This window comes from Pristis pectinata, chromosome 5 (assembly GCF_009764475.1).
Source record: "Pristis pectinata isolate sPriPec2 chromosome 5, sPriPec2.1.pri, whole genome shotgun sequence".
NCBI lineage: Eukaryota > Metazoa > Chordata > Chondrichthyes > Rhinopristiformes > Pristidae > Pristis > Pristis pectinata.
Window position 1 is genome coordinate 71162977 of NC_067409.1, and position 20362 is coordinate 71183338.

At 40.4% G+C, this 20362-nt stretch overlaps 1 protein-coding gene across 1 annotated transcript; it reads left to right on the plus strand.

The window, feature by feature from the left end:
* The first annotated feature begins 323 nt into the window (after positions 1-323).
* Positions 324-16035, plus strand: ssr1 (signal sequence receptor, alpha). The gene is made up of 9 exons (XM_052016731.1): positions 324-482; positions 3789-3910; positions 4387-4492; positions 5693-5820; positions 6089-6223; positions 6322-6398; positions 7873-7951; positions 11311-11404; positions 15071-16035. Exons 1-9 carry the CDS (start codon positions 359-361, stop codon positions 15133-15135), a joined length of 930 nt encoding a protein of 309 aa, XP_051872691.1. The 5' UTR covers positions 324-358; the 3' UTR covers positions 15136-16035.
* Positions 16036-20362: the final 4327 nt, after the last annotated feature.

The following is a 20362-nucleotide window of genomic DNA, read 5'->3' on the forward strand; positions in this document are numbered from 1 at the left end:
GGGAGAGGGAGGAGGGAGGGGGGAGGGGGAGGAGGGGAGAGGGAGGAGGGGAGAGGGGAGAGGGAGGAGGGAGGGGGGAGAGGGGAGAGGGAGGAGGGAGGGGGGAGAGGGAGGAGGGAGGGGGGAGAGGGAGGAGGGAGGGGGGAGAGGGAGGAGGGAGGCGGGGAGGAGGGGAGAGGGAGGAGGGAGGGGGGAGAGGGAGGAGGGAGGCGGGGAGAGGGAGGAGGGAGGCGGGGAGGAGGGGAGAGGGAGGAGGGGAAGAGGGGTGTGAGGGAGCGAATGGGAAGAGTGGAACAGGCGGGAGGGCGGGGAGGAGGCGGAGCTCGGCGCCCTGTGACCCCCGCCCCCCGGAGCCCGGATGTCCGCCGCCATCGCCGGCCCAGTCGGTGTGCGAGTCGGTGCCGCCGCCATGAGCCGTCTGCTGTCGTTCTCCCTGCTGCTCCTCCTCGTCTTCCCGCTTAGCCTGGTGCAGCGGGGCCCCGGTAAGGACGGATTCATCACCCTGTCACCGAGCGTCCAACCGGAGGCGGGGGCTGCAGGGCCCGAGGAAGGAGGCCGCCGGCTCCCCGGAGGCTCTCCCCGGATCCGGGCGTAGGGCCGACTGCTCTGGCGGAGGGGTGTGGGGGTGGCCGGGGGGGAGTGTGGGGGTGGCCGGGGGGGAGTGTGGGGAGCGTGGTGGCGGGGTGTGGGCAGGGGGGCGCTGGGTCCGGCTCCCTTCCCCCCCCCCCCTCCCCGTCCCAGCCTAAGCTGACGTGTCAGTGGGCCAGACCGAATTGCCTCTCCCCTCCGTAAGAGCAGCAGCGCCGGCCGGCCGGCCTCCACCTCCCGCTCCCTTCTCCACTCCCCCTCCGTCCGTCGTGGCAATCCACGTCCCGCTGGTTTACAATTTATTTCAGGCCTGGTTGTCAAAGCTTCGATCACTTTTTAATTATACTCTGTTATGGCGAGTTTACTGTCATGTGCACAGGTACAATGAAAAGCTTGCAGCAGCTTGCATTTTAATCTTAATTGATGCTATTTAAAAAAAAACTATTTTCTAGTCTTTTTTAAAGAAGCTCTTAACAAGCTGTTAAATTTTTTAGCTTTCATAGAATCATAGTAAGTAATGATACAGGAGGAGGTAATTTGGTCCATTATGACTTTTTTGCTCAATCCCACTTCCCAGCTCTTTGAGTCAGGTTACAACACACTATTGATACTTCTTGCTTGCCCATGTCTCTCCTGTCCATTGAGTTCCAGACCTCAACTGATAACTGGGTGAATATATTTTCTCAACTTTTTTCCAGTCCTACTAAGTGTTTCCCTCAACAGTTGCTGATGTCTGTTGAGGGAAGTGGGCTCATCATATTTATCCTTTCTTGTACTCTTAATTTTGTACACCCGAATTAAGCAACTCATTGGATTGTACTTTAGTGGCATAAATAAATCAGGCTGATATTTAAAATGTTCAAAAATCTGCAATATTGAATTAACTTTAGTGTGAGGTGGTTCTGAGAGTAGTTCAGTCCATTTTGTTCTGTATTCTACATGGGCAACTGTTCAACAAAGTTAATTGTTTCTTATACTTGCAGACTTCTTCCAAAAAGACTTGCATTTCTCTGGAGCCCTTCAAGATGAAGTACTTTTGGTGCTTAGCCACTTGCAGTTTTTCAGATTGTTCTGCTTTGTGAAATATGCAGAGCTTAGGGTATTGTTTCACTTTGTCAATGGGGATAATGTATTGAATTTTTCCATTGACTTTTTTCCCTGGCTCCCTTGCTTTCTGAATTGTTTTACTTCAGTCTAATTTAATTAAGCCTAATTGAAAGTGTTTTTATTTTATAGTTAAGGTAGCTCTTTTAGCTTAATTTGTTTGTGATAGTTTGGCTCTGCCATTTTCACTGATTTGAAGTTTTACTTTTAAGTGAGTCTATTGGGGTGAAAGCTTGTGTTTTGCACTAAACTTCACTCTCTACTGTAGTCACAACTGCCTTATTTTGAAATTCTTTTTCTGTTCAATATGCTTCAATATTTCTCTGGTACCTACCTCTGCTTGATTCATTGTTTGCCAACATAAGCATGACTAGTCTTTCAAGCAAAGATTTGTTCTCTTGAATATATTTGTCTAGGTCCTTCTACTTTTATCTTCCATAGATGGGATTAGATGGACATGATAGCAGGATGATGTGCTTTCTTCCGCCCACTACTTCTGTCTTTTTTTCCCAATCCTCGTTCCACAGTCCACCTTTCCACTCCTACTTCTCAACTGTCTCCAAACTTTTGACTGCTGAGTTTTCATTCAGTTTTGGAAGAACAGATGCTCCAATTCACTGGAAAGTCCAGAGCCTTCACCTTCAGCCCCAGTCTTACTTGATTCCTAGTCACTTCCTAGCTGGGCTAATTATCCTCCAGCCTCTGAAGTTCCATGGACTCCTTTTGTTAAAGTTGTTGCAAATAAGTTATTGTAATCTATGCAAAGATACAAACTGGTATCTGCAACAGATTTGTAGCTGCCCTATTAAACAGATATTTGTACGTCCTGTATGAAATAGCTAATATTGGACATTGCTGCTATATAAGCTTTGCTTGTCAGCAGCATTAATATGGGTAATGTAACCTGCTAATGAAAAATATACATTTAAAATGTAACAACATGCCACTTGCCCATCAGAAATTTTAACTGACCAATTTCTGCATTTCCTGTATTTTGTGTATTATTGCTTGAGACTGAGTTATTAATAGAGTGAACTGAGGAAATCTAAAACAAACTCATTAGGCCAGGCAGTACCTGGGGAGGCAAAGGGATGGTGAAAGTTTTGGGTCGTGACCCTGCATCAGTCCACCATCCCCTTAGGTCCGCAGATGCTGCTCAATCTTTTGAGTTCCTCCAGCAGTTTCTTTTTTTTTTGCTTCAGATTCCAGTAAATGCAGTTTCTAGTGGAAGTCTTTAGGCCCACAGTGTCGGCACTGGTTCTTTGCCACAGCAGTCCTGCACTTGTCACCCTTGGTTCACTGTTGCACATCTTTCTCTTTTCTTAAAAATCACAACTAGCTCTGTCACAACGGTGCCAAAGCATTTAGATCTAAAGATTCATTGAAGAAATTGATTCTCATCAGCCATTTTAAATTGTATTTGCTTTATTCTTGTCTTCCTATTAGAGGAAACTTTCCCCTCTTGATGCAACTTTATTTGCTTTTTCTCCCATATGCAAATTGCTTGAACTCCAGATGTATCCTCATAAGATACCAAGGATGAGAGTACTAAGTGTAGCTGGACTGAATGATCTCAATAGCTCTAATGCACTTTCTATAATGGGTGTCATAATGTTGCACTAACTCTGTTGTGCAAACATTAATCACAATCCCTTTGCTCTATACTGCTATTCCCTCTATTTTGCAAAATGGGTGTCGTATTCGTAAATCCCGAAATCCTAATGACTAAATCAATTTTTCCAAGAATTGCATATTTGACCTCGATCTCCCACATTTTTGCGTTTCTTCTTTTGCCTTGTAGGAAGACATAATCTTAAATGGGCTCAAGATTCATCAAGTTCAAAAAGATTCCTTGGCAAAATCTTGTGCAAACTTAATTTTGAAAATTCATGCTGTCTGACCCATTTGTAGCAATGAGTTGATTTGGGCAATAGCACTCAACAATTGCTCTTCTCTATAAGCTGCTTGATCAAAAGGTTTATTTGTGTCTTGTGTTTTGGGTTAAATTTTAATGTTTACAAAGGAGCAATCTCCATCTCTGAATGAAAACCATTACACTTAAAGTGATTCAAAATAAATGATTCTTCTGACAATAGGTGCAGGGCTGTCATTAGTTGCTGCAGATGACCCAACAGAAGATGAAGAAGGTATAGATGATTCTGTAGTGGAAGATGAAGATGATGAAGCAGAAATAGAAGAGGATGATACAACAGACATTGTAAGTTTTTGTTCTGGTGAAGCTATGATGTTCAAGGACTTCTCATTCCTAATTTTCCCAATGCAATTAACTTTCTATTTTTACTAGCACTAATGGTGGTTGTTAAATATTAATGCTTTGTTTCATGAAAGTGATTGTGACAGAGAATATTGTAGCATCTAAAAGCTTATTGACATAGCTGTAGTGCTGCCCTATCTGATTTAGGCTTTAGAGGTGTAAGTTTTAGTAAATTCAAAAAGCCTAAACTTCAGGTTCTGTAGTACAAAACATTATTGCTTTGATTTTAGGCAGAATCATAGGTGCATTTCCATTTAAGACATGCACCCATTTTTAACTGGGATTGAGCACCAAGGGTTAGTTACCCTTTGTTCAATTCAAAGTTTCTCTTGTATCTGGCAAACTTGTATGTATTGATGAAAGCCATGTCAAATTCATCCCAGAGCATAATGAAATTTTGGTGTGATTTTTGTCACTAGATGGAAGATGAAAAAGAAGAGGAAGAGGAGGAAGAAGATTCCACATTTGGCGAACCAAAAGCTTCTCCCAATGCTGACACAACTATCTTGTTTGTGAAGGGAGAAGGTAGGAAAATCAATTTAAGCACGTTCGTTATGCCATCTAATCCAATAGTCCTCAATGTTATTATTCTGCACCAAATAGTGTTGTATATTTCACAGATCATTGTAGGAGCTGTATTTTGTCACCCTGTGATTTAATAATTGTTATTGGTTGTCGTTTTCATCCCAGCTAAATATCATTGTACAATAATTTTTGACTAGACTTGATGGCTGACTTGCTATGCCAAATCTCTTATTTTTCCATTAAGGCAACTTCTTTTAACCTTGTTACAACTCTTTCTTTCGATATGCATTGAGTACTCCAACTCATTCACTTAAATTATAGCTTAGTTGCTCTTTAGCTGGAAGATTGTAGGTTCAAGTTATTCCCTAGGGACTTGAGTAGAAAAATCTAGGTTGACTGGCCAGTGCAGTTTTGAGGGAATGCTGCATTATCATCCTTGAGGTGAGATGTTCAGCCTAAGCTCCCATCTGCTCTTTAAGATGAATGTAAATGATTCTAAGGCACCATTTGCAGAACAGGAACATTCCCCTGAAATTTTGGACGATATTTATGCCTTGATCAACAATGAAATAAATAATCTGCCCAATGTAACATTGCTGCTTGTGGGAGCTGTCGATGTATAAATTAGCTGCTGCAATTCTTGCATTACAGCAATAACTGCCATTCGGATGCTCTCAAGTAAAAACAAAATATTTGGGTTTTTTCTGTAGTAAGGAAAGAAAATTAACATTTTGGATTAATGACCCTGTGAGAATTGAAAGAAATTGGAGATGGAACAGATTTTAAATACAGGCCGAGGGGAATGGGAATTTCTGATAGAAAGTGCAAGCAAAGGGGGATAATGAGGCAAAGAAACAATGATCCTGGCAGAGGTTCAGTGATATCAGAATCATCTAAGGAAAGTAGCAGAAGTGGTTACAATGCAAAGTTACTGAACTTTTTGTTGAATTGGGAAAAATGCAGAGTGCCTAATGAAACATTGAGATACTGTCCCTCAAGCTTTATTGTAATAGTTTGGGAGGCAGAGGACTGAATGTGATGAGAATTAGTGGCAGTTGACTGGGCTCCATGTTGAACATGTTGATTGCACTCATATCTGCTCCTTCCCTTGCATGAGGATCACTTCACAGTTTTGGGAATGAAGAAATGGGTGGTCATTGTGTAGCATTTTCCTGATGTTTATACATAATCACTTTTCAGATTTCCCAGCTAACAACATTGTGAAATTCTTGGTTGGATTTACGAACAAGGGTAATGAAGAATTTGTGGTGGAATCTTTGGACGCTTCATTTCGTTATCCTCAAGACTACCAGTTTTATATTCAGAATGTGAGTACTTTTTAAGTATTAAGTACATCTAATAATGTAGGATGCAAATAGTTTGAATTAAATCATCCTAATTAATAACACATTTCATTCTCTTTAATGTAGCATGTTTTGTAGCTTTCAAATTTATCTAGACCATCTTCTGACTTAACTACTTGTCTAACATTTAACCTTCACTCCCCAAATGGCTTGGCTTACTGTACCAGAGTTTCGTGTTTGCTTCAGTATGCATGTGTTGCAGAATAATGCAAGCGGATCTTTTCTCTCTCAGTTTACAGCACTACAGTTGAACACATTGGTGCAGTCCCAACGTCAAGCAACATTTGAGTATTCGTTTATCCCTGCTGAGCCAATGGGAGGTCGGCCATTTGGATTAGTCATCAACCTCAACTACAAGGATGCCAGTGTAAGTGATTGCCTGTCAGTTCTGTTGGGGGTCGTGATGGGCAGTGATGTCTGTAATTTGGTCTATCTGGATAGCTAATTGCTCCTCTTTCTTTTTAGGGCAATATTTACCGTGATGCTGTTTTCAACCAGACTGTTACAATAACTGAGCGAGAGGATGGTCTGGATGGGGAAACGTAAGTGTTTGAAGGGGATTGTATTTTGTTTTTGGGTAGTAAATTGGGTGTTATTTCTGGCTGCCCAGTTGTGTTTTATTTTGTAATTTTGTTTTAATTGTGGTGCTGCATTTAATACCTGGTACTACAGAGGCAATTTTACCCTTTTTCTTTGCGACCCAGCACCATTCTCCAACATCTGAATAAACTGTCCATTGTCTTCAGTAGTTATTGGAGGTGAAAATTTAGAAGTCCTTTGAATGGACAGTTGGGCATAATTTTTTTTTTGAATATGGTTATGTGGTTTAACGCTTTATGTGAGTAGCACTTTGGTCTGGAATGATACCTGCCTCTATGGTTATGTATGTAGGTTGTACTGATTGCACCAAGGCCAAACTTGCATGATGTGACAAAAAAATATACTTTTAATTGGTGGAGCTAGAGTTGAATATTTCTGTTTAAGGAAACTAGTTAAATTTCCAAATGCTAGTTATTTAAACCATATACATTAAAATACTGTAGAAATATTTTCATTTAATTGCACTGATCAGTGGGACAAATGGACCATTCCATTTGTATGGTATAGTTTCATAATTTTTGTACTCTAATATTTCCTATAGATTTGTATCCAGTGCAATTCTTGTACTGCATAGTGAAAAGTCTGCCGAATATATGAATTACATTGGTTAAAGTGTGCTACATGATAGTGGGGTGTGGAGATTTTTGAATATCCCATGTATATGTACAAAATATTAAAGTGCAGTTTGTATATATTGTTGACTTTTTCTTCAGGCTGATAAAATGGGCTGGTTTTAGAATATCCAGGTAATTTGAGTCCATTTACATATTTGATATCATTAGTATGCTCAAGGTTTAGCTAAACTAAATGATAATGTTAATATTTAATGAATCAACAAACATTACTTTTACCTTTTTTTTCATAATTCATTTTTTCCCACTGATCTTTTGCTTGTGACAAAAGGCATGTAGTAGTAAGTGGAGATTGATCAGTTTGTATGAATGAATGTTTCACTGTATACCTGTTGTACTACTGGTGAAGCTGGCATTCCATGAAAGTACTCTAGGGTGATACCTACTCTAGAAAGTACAAGGCAATTCACATGTTCTGTAGTTCATTATAGTACAGTGACTCCCCTTTTCTCACCAAACTTTCCTATTGTGATTATGCCAATTATTGACGCATGCTTTTAGGATGTTTTTCAAACCATAGAGCCCTTCATTACCATATGGTTGTACCCATGGGATATACAAAAATCTCCATATTCCCTCCACGGCCACATTCTCAACAGTCGGTGAACTGCCTTGGAGGAATGAGAAAGCTGTGTAAATAAAGATGAGAAAATTGTGTGCATAGTCTGATTGGAGTCCATCCTGTTGATTTTTTTCTCTCAGTTCATGCTGATGCTTTTGCTTTGCATTGGTTCTCTGCACTTGCTCCTGATAAATATTTTAACAGAAACAACTTAATTTGCAGAATCTTCTTGTACATGTTCCTAACTGGCCTTGCGTTACTTGTTGTGGTTGGTATCCACCAGCTCCTGGAATCAAGAAAAGTAAGTATGCTTTGTTGGAGTTTTAAATTCTGGTGCACTTTGTTTTTCACCACTTTATGAATTCTGGTTCTGTCATTTGATTAAGTTGTATCTCCAGAACTGGGGTTGATCCTTAAAATTCTCTTCTATGACAGAACTTTTTGCATGTTGACACAACGGTATTAGATTGTGTAAATTTTAGTTACAAATGCATGAGATGACAGAGGATGACTAAAGATACAAAAACAGGGTTCAGATATTAACTTCTGATAACGGAGACTTCATTGACCTGGATTGCACTGGACCTGGCCTGCCTTTTGAGGTAGCCCTTGATTCTTTAGCATTCGCATGGTTGCCAAGAATCTGATGGTGTTGCTGCCATGGCAACTAGGTGTCAGGTAGTGCAAACTGAGACCCTGTCTGTGCCAGAATGCCTTTGCACTGTTGACCAGAAAAAATGGAGAGAGAGACAACACAGAAATGAGTTCTTCGGCCCACCAAGACCATCAAGCACCCATTGTTTTAAACTAATTTTACGCTAACCCATCTTGATGGTTGCCTGTCTGGAAATAGTTCAAATGTTCAAATTCAACTTTTTAAAATTTTCACTTAAATATAATTAATCGATATAAATTAAACATCAATTATAGTTTTTAAAAAATTCAGAAGAGGCCTATCTGGCTTCTCAGCTTAGATGTTATGGACACCTGAACTCTGAGCCCAGAGTCTGATTTACCTGCAGCTGACTTCTAGTTGCTTTGTTCTTTGCTGCAGTGAGCAGAATCAAAAATCTGGATCACACTGCAGTTCTCTACACATAGGTTGGCTAGTTGTTGGTGCCTATTTTTATAATTACACTTAATACAACATTTGAAGGGTTAGTTCAACTTTAATGCGAGTACTTGGAAAATGTAGCATTGTTTGTAGTCTAATCATTCACCTGTTTCTCAGCAAGGTGTTTAGCCCAAAAGCATCAATTTGTATACTAGACCTTTCAGGATTCCTCTGGTAAAGATTGCATGGTATTAGTAAATATACTCCCACTAAAGGGTTAATCTAATTCGAATTAACTGTACAAAAGTGGGCAAGTTGTGTTGGATCTTTGTAAAGCTCTGATGAGATTACATCTAAAGTTTTGCATCCAGCTCTTGTCAGTTCTTTAGGAAGGGTGTGTAGGTCCTTTTAGGTTCTCTTCCTATGGCCATTGAAACACCAGAATGGCTCCAAGGCACATGAATTTTGGTTAAAGGGTTTGTTTGGATTCTTGGCACAAAGGAGATTAAGGGGATTTGGTGTTGGTTTATTATTGTTACTTGTACTGAGGTACAGTGAAAAACTTGTCTTGCATACCGTTCGTACAGATCAATTCATTACACGGTGCATTGGGGTAGTACAGGGTAAAAACAATAACAGAACAGAGGAAGTGCAGTGCTGGTAGACAATAAGGTGCAAGGTCATAAGGAAGATCGTGAGGTCAGAGTCCATCTCATTGTATAAGGGAACCGTTCAATAGTCTTATAACGGCGGGATAGAAGCTGTCCTTGAGCCTGGTGGTATGTGCCCTCAGGCTCCGGTATTTTCTGTCTGATGGGAGAGGGGAGAAGAGAGAATGTTCTGGGTGGGTGGGGTCTTTGATTACGCTGGCTGCTTCGCCAAGGCAGCGAGAAGTGTAGACAGAGTCCATGGAGGGGAGGCTGGTTTCTGTGACGTGCTGGGCTGTGTCCACAATTCACTGCAGTTTCTTGCAGTCCCGGGCAGAGCAGTTGTCATACCAAGCCGTGATGCACCATAGAAAACATCCTATCTGGATGCATCTATAAAAGTTGGTGAATGTCAAAGGGGACATGCCAAATTTCTTTAGCCTCCTGAGGAAGTAGAGGCGCTGGTGAGCTTTGTTGGCCATGGCATCTATGTAGTTGGACCAGGACAGGCTATTGGTGATGTTCACTCCAAGGAACTTGAAGCTCTCAACCTCAGCACCATTGATGTAGACAGGTGCATGTATACCACCCTCTTTCCTGAAGTCAATGACCAGCTCTTTTGTTGACACTGAGGGAAAAGTTGTTGTCATGACACCATGTCACTAAGCTCTCATCTCCTTCCTGTACTCTGCATTATTTGAGATACAGTCGTATAATCTGCAAACTTCTAGATGGAGTTTGAGCAGAATCTGGCCACACTGTCATGAGTGTATAGGGAGTAGAGTAGGGGGGTGAGGATGCAGCCTTGTAGGGCACCAGTGTTAAGAAAAATCATGCTGGAGGTGTTGCTGCCTATTCTCACTGATTGCGGTCTGTTGGTCAGAAAGTCAAGGATCCAGTTGCAGAGGGAGGTGTTGAGTCAGAGGTCTCGGAGTTTGGTGATGACCTTGCTTGGAATTGTAGTGTTGAAGGCAGAGCTGTCGTCAATAAACAGTAGTCTAACATGTGTCTTTACCATTTAGATGCTCCAGAGCTGAGTGTAGGGCCAGGGAGATGGCGTCCTCTGTAGACCTGTTTTGGCGGTGGGCGAATTTCAGTGGGTTGAAGTTATCCAGGAGGCTGGAGTTAATACGTGCCGTGACCAGACTCTCGAAGCACTTCATGATGGTGGATGTCAGAGCCACCAGTCAGTAGTCATTAAGGCATGTTACCTTGTTTTTCTCGGGTACCAGGATGATAGTGGTCTTATTAAAACAGGTGGGAATATCAAGGAGAGGTTAAATATGTCTGCAAATACTCTGGCGGATCAGGACTATTGATTTGATACAGATCTATAAAATAGAGTTATTGTTTAGGTAGACAGAAAAGCTGCTCCAATTCAACCAAATTTAAGCTCAATTGGACGAGAGATGCAGGGAACAAAATTTTATGCGCAAATGGTAATGACCAGGAACACTCTGCTAGTGAGGATGGTGGAAGATTAGTGGTTTCACAAGGAAATTTGATGTGCACCAGAGGCAAATAAACTTGCAGGCATTGTGGATAGAGCAAAACAATGGAAATGATTGGATTACTCTGCAGAGAACTGGTATGGATGTCATCAACTGAATGGTCAGTGCCATAATGACTCTGACCTATAATAGGTCAATGTGAAATTGCTTCTCCCAATGCTACTGCTGAATCCACCACTGAGAGATTGCAGAATTGTTTTGGCTGTGTTTCTTTGCCTGCTAGAATCCCATGTGTCCTATCATATTTTGTTAATCTTCAGTTCTAATGCACTTTAACATTCAGCTAAAATTTGTAGGAACCACTTGGTGTACCTTGGATCCAGAATGGTCATTTCCATATGTGAAATTAATTTGCTTATCCTATTGTTCTGAGCATTTATTTTTTTTAACTGCTTTGATAATGTAGTTTTGTTAGCATTTGTTACCTTTGTTTTTCTACCCCAATCAGAGAAGACGGCCAACTACTAAAGTAGAGATGGGTACATCTAACCACAACAACGTAGACATGAGCTGGATTCCTCAGGAAACCCTGAACCAGATCAGTAAGTAGCTTACAAGTGGGCATTGTCCTATTTAAATCTAACCTGCTTTGTTGCCTGTTTTGGTGGATTTGTTAATTTGTGCCATTATTAAAGAGTTACTTGAAAATGTTAGTATGACTGAATTTCAGAGATTCTGGCTCTGATATTAATAAGCTATTAACACTTAGGCTGATGAGGGAAGTCTGTTGTGGTGGGAAATTTGATTATGCAATTGCAATGTAATTGACTTGCAGGACCTTTCTTGTAATCTGACACTTTAATAGCTGTTCAGTTTAGCTGTTTGCTAAATGGCTCTACTGAGAAAGCTTAATTTTGAATTAGTGCAATCTCATTGCTTTTTATGGAGTAGAGCCTTTATTCTTAATCTAAATTGTGCTGCATAAGTGTCAGATAGTTTTTACAATGGCCAGGAAGTTTTGTGCATACATTTATCAAAAAGAATGGTCTGTTCCACCTTGTTATGATGTCTCTGAATCTAGGGCTTCTGTGTTTACCTTCCGCATGGTATATCTCGAGTTTCAAGACCTCTGCTATCACCTGTCCATCCTATTTCTTGTACATAGCCTGTGCTTGAGAAGTTCTTGAAAATTGTGTAATACACCTTGTAGGTTACAACAGAGACCATACCTATTGCCTTTTGGCTAATACATGCATTTAACATGTGGCAGAATATGCCATTAGCAATTTCAAGCATGGCATGTTATAAACTGATCGTGCTTGGATAGACACCATTGGAAATAGCCTCAGTTAAAAAAAAGTTCCTGGTTGTCATACTAATGGAATAGCTTGGTGTATTGTCATCTTTTTAAAATAAAAATTGAATAGGCCCAATAAGCCAGCATCCTTGCTGTATACATTGATTTGCACAACTGTGTATTGCAAAGCAGGTTTTCATTTGACTAATTATAAGCTGGCTCTTCCTTCACTTGCAGTCAATCAGAATACTGGAAGCAATCAGCAAATTAGGCAGTATCTGCAGAAAGGGAAATGAGTTAACATTCATCAATTCTGATGAAAGACCTTTGAATCAATGTGAACTTTGTTTCTCTTACCACAGATGCTGTCTGTTTTGCTGAGTGTATCTGGTATTTTCTGCTTTATTTCAGATTTCCAGCAGGTTTTTGATTTTCATTTAAGGATTATCCATGGCCGAACATGAGCAAAGGAGTGTATTCAAAATACATGGGCCACTTTGGCAAGCTCTCCTTCACTGATGCATGCTTTAGACAATTTATATCTGTTGTATCAGGATTCATCAGCCTTCTGTCAGCAAAGCTTTTTAATTAGCACTTTAAATATCAGTGCTCTTGTTTCTGATTTCTGATGTGTACCTATCAATTGTGAATAGAATGTCACTGAAATTGCTTTCCTGCATGTTGAGTTTAAGAAATACATATCTGCCTGCTTTCAAACATACCTGCACCTGACTCTTTATCAGAAGAAAATGGATTTTAAAACATTGATTCTAATGTTTGCTATCTTTTGCTTTGCCTTTCTTGTGCCTTCAGTGCAGAGTAGACGAGGTGAGATCCAATGTTTCCATTGTTCACGTCTATTTTACTAAAATTAAGCACAATTGAGGTTGTAATACTGTTACTATTTGCTTTTGGATGAAGTTCCTTAAAATCTTGGGCTTAATATTAAAGGGATAAGGGAACCACTTGTTATATGACCAAAGATGAAAGAACTGTTTTGTACCTTTTTTCTGCCATGCCAGTATTTTGTATGGTAAAGCACATTAACTCGATGTGGTCTCTTCCATTTCCACACATGCACGCTTAGAAAATTGTTTTTGTTACTTGCTGGTTAAATGTGCTCCTGCTGTACCACCTTTGTTGCTAGGAATAAATATCACATGATATAAAGGCCCCATTATAAAAATATTCTCTACTATCTGGTAAAGTCCAGCATTAAAAGAACAGCTGTGACTATATTGGTCAAAACAAAAGGCATTAAAATATTACAGCATGCTTAAGTAAGATGGAGGTTAAGCTGAACAAAATATGATTAAAAATACTCATAATATCTAAAACTTATCATTAGTTTGTATGTATTTGGATAGATTTGCTTTAATATATATGGTCACCCTAATAAAATGTTTTTATGAAGTCTCAGGCATGGCAACAGATTTTAAACAAAAAAGCCTTGTACTACTACTCATTTCCACTGACATCTCAAGGAGCAATCCTTCAAGATTAAATGGAGCTAAATAATTAATGGGTTTGATTATATCTTTTGAATACTCAATCCAGTATTGTAACCTTAATTCTGACTGTCAAATTTCATCTAACAAATGATTTTTGATCAGCTTTTGAATGCTGGCGACAAAATCTTGTTCCAAGTTTGAGATTTGACAGTACACATCTGACATTTTCCTACTAATACACTTGTTACAAAAGTTGGTTTTGTGTTTTCCATCCAATTGTTGCACTATAAATTTCTAAAACAGTTGAAAGCTATCTAACTGCACTTGAAGTACAGGTTAATATGGGGGAAATGTTGAATATATGGAAACAATTTACTTGTACACTATAATCCAAATTTTATACATGCCTGAAATTATAAATGTTTGCTGTGGACTTGATTAAATGTGAATTGATTCACATTCATCAAGTAGCCTTTTTGCCTAAAATTTAAGTTCCTTTTATCAGTGAAGAAATGAAATGGCCCATCGTTGTTACAAAAGCAAAAGTCTGCAGATAATGGAAAATGCAGTGCTTGAACTACTTGGGACAGCTGGGCCTATGAAGAGAGAAAGTGAGTTAATATTTCTCATCAATGATCTTGCATCAGAGCCAGAAATAGTTACAGATAGGGAAGTTTTGGGATTGGGGGAAATGTGAGTAAGTTTGCAGAGGTGATGAAATTAAGATAAAGGCAAAAGTGGATAATAAGGTAACACAGTGGATCTATAAGAGGTGTAGCAACATCATTATCCAAATTTAGTGAAATCTGGAAGGGTGTGAAGTGCCTTGTCAAAAGATGATGTGCTGTTTCTTGATTACATTGAGCTTCATGGAATGGGGGAGAGAGCAAAGGAGAAGTGGTACCTGAAGTTGACAGCTGACTGAGTGACCAAGCTTTCAATCTGCATTTGGCTCTTAAAGTGTAGAAGACAGCATTTTCTGTACACAATGCAGTGTATTAAATTAAAAATATGTTAATCAGAGATTCGTCAGAGTATTTGGGTGATCTGACAATGGGAATATAGGTCCTCCCCAGGGTTTGACAGGATGTACATAGGTCAAGCGTTCGTAACCTGCAGAGGACCTGTTGAGTTAAAATAAGAGGTATTGCGTCTCCTGTTTGCGTGAGGAGGTAAATTCTGCTTCTCTATCCAGAGATGCTACCTGACCTGTCTATTCCCAGCACATTCCTTCCTCTTCGGAATTGGTGACTTCCACACAGTGACTTGTAGAAAGAGAAACACACTGGGTGCTTTCATTCTGCTGTCTTGAGTATCATTATTATAAGGCACAGAGCAAGTTATTTGTCCTTTTGCTTAACTCCACCTTAAGAAATTTCAGGTGGTAGCCACACTGAGACAAATTACACATGACAATGAGGTTTATGATTCTTCCCCCTCCATTTCTTTTCATCTCTAACTACTTTGATTAGAAAAATCAGTTTATTCTAATAATATTTTTAACTTCTATTTCTTCACAGACAAAACTTCCCCAAGAAGGTCTCCCCGTAAGCGAGCGAAGAGGACTGTGGGGTCAGACGAGTAATGGCTTCAGTTTTTAATTTTCAGTGTTCGATCCTGTCCACTTTCATTTAGCAGTGGAGATAATGCCAAGATGCCATCTAAAAACATTAAAAAGTAATCAATGGACTGAGCAATAGAACGTTTAAGAATATGTGGTTTTTTGTTGGAAGAGCTTCTCATCAAACTGCTCTTGAGGGTAGAGAGTTGCTGACTTTTGCCATTTCAACATGTTTTGTATACTTTGAGAAAATTGCAGCTTTGTCTTTTAATGTGAACGATTCTACAGAGCAAATTGTTTTTGGCTGATGTACGGTTCCTTAGATCATACAAAGAATTGGATTCTGCTGGAGAGTTGATTTTGTGTTCCTTTTGGTGTCGGCCCAAAGGAACTAGAGTTTTTCTTTCAGTGCAGGATGTTTCATATAAACATGTTGGCATGTCATTACTTAGCACATGTGCATAATCATTGCATCAACTTTTTTATCCTGATTCTGAATGTTGCAACTCTGGGATGAATGCTCTGAACCAGTGTGTATAGTTAATGTGGTTTGAGTAAAAGAAACTAGTGCACAGACTTAAGGTCTTGCTCAGCATCATAGAAATGAATGGAAATGTGTGAGAGTTCATCTGTATCTCTAGGAACTAAATGAGATTGCAATTTGTGTTTTCTAGGGACAGATAATATCAGAATGAGAATTTTATATTTTTTGACAAACTTGGAATTTATGGACTTTTTTTTTTGGAGTGAGCCATGTGGGGCAAAATCTAAAGTAATTTCCAAATGGACATCTTTCTCATTATTTGGAGACCATTCTACAAAATATACTTAGAGTTTCAAAAACTCATGCATTAAGATGTTTTTGATTACCTGAAATGAGCTGTTTTTAAGTGGATGAGACCTCATTAAAGTAAACAAGCTGAGTTTCTGTGTTCATTTTTATTTTTTTCAAAATGCTGTTTGCAGTTGTGTTCTGCTCTTGTCTAAGTTATAAACAGACATTGTGTGTGTGATTCAATTGACAAGCTGTGGGATGGGGAGGAGAATAATTCAGGTTTTGGCCTTTGGTACTTTCAGTTAATTCTACACTTGGTTTTGCACTGCCTCCATTTAAACACTTGCCACAGGATGCATAGGTGTTGTTCTCCAACACCGACAAATACCATTTGATTTGGCTTTTTATTAACGGGGGTATTGCTGAAATTTCAGTGTTTTGAATTGTCATGGTAATTAATCTGCCTGATGTTTCTGTGCACTCATTTTTGTTCGGTTATAGGTAACTTGTCCCGATTTCTCCCATTTGATATTTCAAAAAGTATATTATGTTTTCTTTTTTATGTAATCATGATTTTAAATAAACTACAGCTGAAAACTACTGCATGTCAAGGGTAGATATGAATTAAAAGTGCAAAACCAAATAGTACTAATATTTGCAAGCAAGTGTTTTATCCATTCACTTGATTTTTTGAGCTTGATGCATCCTCTCATCACTAGTTTCTCAGCGTGCATGCACCTTTCCAATAAGTATGGAACTAACATGTTATTTTAAGTACTGCAAAGTTTGTCTACTTTTCAGGGACATGATTAAAAAGTTTGCAGACATGGAAATTAACCTTGTGTTGCTAAGGTAGAAAATTGTAGGTTGCTGGAAGATGTCAGTCAGGGAGTTAGAAGTGGCAGAAATGGCATTCAATCTACAGAAGTGAGGTAATGTATTTGGAGAGGTTGAAGAGGGGAAATGAGTTTTCAAAAAAAAAAATGAATCTTAAGACGCCAGACAGTGTAAAGCAATGGAGTGCATGCCCACAGATCCTTGCAGATAGCAGGACAGGGAAATAACATGGTTAAAATGTGCTGTTTTACACTGACACTTTAGCTGATGTAGAAAATGAGAACTCTTGCTTGAACTGAAAATAATAATTGGACCTCAGCTAGAGTACAGGCATGGCTCTGGTCACTAGAGAATGTGATGGTGTTGGAGCAGGGTTGAGAGTTGGGAGGATTTTATTAAGGATAGTCCAGTGAAGTAACTATTTCCATGGCTTTTGCAAGCTGAGGGAAGATCTAATCTCTGTATAAAATTGAAGTCCTCTAGGGTACTTCCACTTCACCCTATTTCCCTTGGAGCGAGATCATTAACTATGGGGCATAGATTTAATGCGTATAAGGATTAGAAAGTAATTGAAGAGAACATTTCACCCATAAGTTGAGATCAAAACTCATTGCACTAATAGTACCTGGATGGTATTAAATGTCACTGCCTACAGGCAGTACGAAAGCTGGAAAATGCTTTATTCTGTACTTGCTCACCCCATTACAGGGATACACTCTGCAGCCCATTTCGTTGGTCATGCTGATATCTGAATGAGGTAGAGTGGAGGGAGCTTGAATAGAGTGGAATGACTGGCGTGGACTGTCTGGGCTGACTCACCTGTTTCTGTGTTCTGTGTGCCACTAGCTTAAAAACCTCATACATTCCCTTTTAAGCCTGGTGCTTCTGTAAAGTTAATAATTTCATTGCCTTAAAATTAACCTGAACAGGATATTGCTTTAGCAGCCTTGCAGCACACTTCAGTGTTTGTCAAAGGAGTGAAATTAGATGTGGGGTATGGCCTGAGTGTGTCGTTGTGCAATTACAATGTTTAAAAACTATTTCCCAGTAGTCTAGTTGTTTGTGAATAAGGATGAAAAATCTCAAAGATCAGAGATGTGAAGTTGTGGGTATGTTACTTTTTTCCTGTTAAAGAGATGGACATCTAAGCAGCTCAAGCCTACAAAGTTCTAGCCAGTTCATTTGAGAAGCCCTTGGCAAACACATCTATCAATCCACAGCTGGATGACTATCCTCTCTGCTACCATAGATGGGTGTGGTGGAGGAACTGATCCTTAATGAATGAGATGTAGTTCAATCAACAAATATCCTGGTTTCTGACCTCCATTTGTCCATAGAGAAGGCTTCCTGCACTAGATCAAGACTTGAGCACAATATTTCCCAATCCCAATCTGAGGGAGTAGCAGCTTTTCACTACTGGCTGTAAAATTTAAAAAAAACAACAAAAATAATGTTAAATCTAGAAGTTGTGAACCCACAAAATGCAAATTTCCATATGTGGGCTGTCTTTTTTCCAAAAAACAAGTGACAGCATTAGGTAGGTGCTTGGAGAGACAAGACAGGAGTTGCTGGAATCTGGAGCAACAAACAGGATGTTGGAAGAACTCAGCAGGTCCAGTAGCATCTGTGAAGGGGAATAGTCAACGTTTTAGATTGAGACCCTTCATCTGGACTGAAAGAAGGGAGGTGGCCAGTGTAAAGAGGTGAGGGGAAGGGGTGTAACACCTGTCTCTATACCTCTTCCTTCACCATCATTCAAGGGCCCTGAGCAGCCCTTCCAGGTGAGGCAAATCCTCCAGCCTTGTCCATTGTATCCAGTGCTCCCGACGTGGCCTCTGTATCAGTGATTCCACGTGCAAACTATGTGACTGCTTCACTGAGCACCTGCACTCCATCCACTGTTGCTGCCCGGTAGCTAGCCATTTTAGTTCTCCCCATTCCCACAACCGAGGCCAAATGCAAACTAGGGGAACAGCACCTTGTATTCTGCCTGGGTAGTCTACAACCTGACTGCATGAATGTTGAATTCTCCAACTTTCGGTAAACTGCTCCCCCTCTGTTCCTTCTATCTTCCTGTTCTATCCAGTTCCACCCCAGCCCTAATCACCCCTGTCTATTTCCCCTTCTCCATCTGCCAATCACCCACACACTCCTCCCATTGGATCCCCTCCCCCACTGTTCCCATCTGCCCTTCCCACCTCCCTCCCTTAATTCCATGCTCCACCTGCCTCCTATCAGATTCCATCATCTGAAGCCTTTTGTCACTTTGCAGCTTCTGCAGCTATTTCTACTCTTCCCTCCATCTGCCTATCGCCCCTCCTCACCTGGATCCACCTGCCACCCCTTTCCTCCACCTCTTTACACTGACTATCACCCCTCTATCAGTTCAGATAAAGTGTTTCAACCTGAAATATTGGCTCTCTATTACCCCCCACAGATGCTGCCTGACCTGTTGAGTTCCTCCAGCATCTTGTTTTTAGACAGATGCTTGTTACACCAGCTGGGGGCTGAGGGCCACCAGATGAGTTAAATAAAATAAATCGGTGCAAATAAATTGAAATTAAAGATTCTGATCAGCTCAGTTCTTTAAGGTTCCACACAAGATATTAAACACAATTTGGAGAGCATGTTATTGGCACAGAGAAAGGATTGGTTAACTGAGAAGATGAGTTAATGGTTGGGTTGGGAGGCTATGATCAGTGAGGATCCACAGGGACTGGTGCTGGTGTTCCAGCTGCTCACAATCTATATTAATGATGTGGCTCAGGCTGCAAACTTGGATATATTGCACTTGATCCCTCCATCTGTATCATTGATACTGTGAACAGCAAAGATCCCTTGGGTTCCCGGTGGTCACAACCAAAGGTTTATTCCTAATGTTTTCCATCTGTTGCCTGATCTGAAACCAACATCACTTTATTAGTTCCAATACTGTGGGATTTGCTGAAAGCCCAAATGCACCACGTCACATAATTGCCAATATCTCTACTGGTTATAGCCTCAACCGGTTCCAGTAGGTGATTTTATTCATGGGGGGGTCTCTGGTGTGCTGTTGTCCCAGAGTGCAATCCTTGTGAGTGAAGGGGCTTCTGTGAGGAAGATCTACGGAGAAACGATCAACACAGTGGTTGGACAGTGTGATACAGTGTCAGTCAGGTAGGTGGTTAGTGAGTATTTTCACTTCATAGTCCAAAACTAGGGTAGGAACAGAGAGTAGATTACATTTTTAAGGGGCTCTTTCTAAATTAAGGGTATGGTAGGAGAGTTTAGACCCATGTCTTGTACAACTTGCAGCACCTGGGAATTCTAAGATGATCCTTGCACCTGTGGGATGTCCCTCAGGTTTGGGCAACTTGAGTGTTCGCTGTAGTTGCTGAAAGTTGTGTGAGATGCAAATTTTTGGAGGTCACCATTGTACAGCTTAAGGAAAGGTGTTCAGAGAAGGAATGGGTGACCACCACACATTGGAAGGGAGGCAGACAGGTGGTCAGGGAAACCTCAGTGCATCTCACTCCAACACCTTTTCCTGATGCAGGGTCTCAACCCAAAATGATGATTCCTTCTTTCTCCCACCCTGGTAGATGCTGCTCAACCTGCTGAGTTGCTCCAGCAGTTTGTTTTCCCACTCCAAAACTGTTT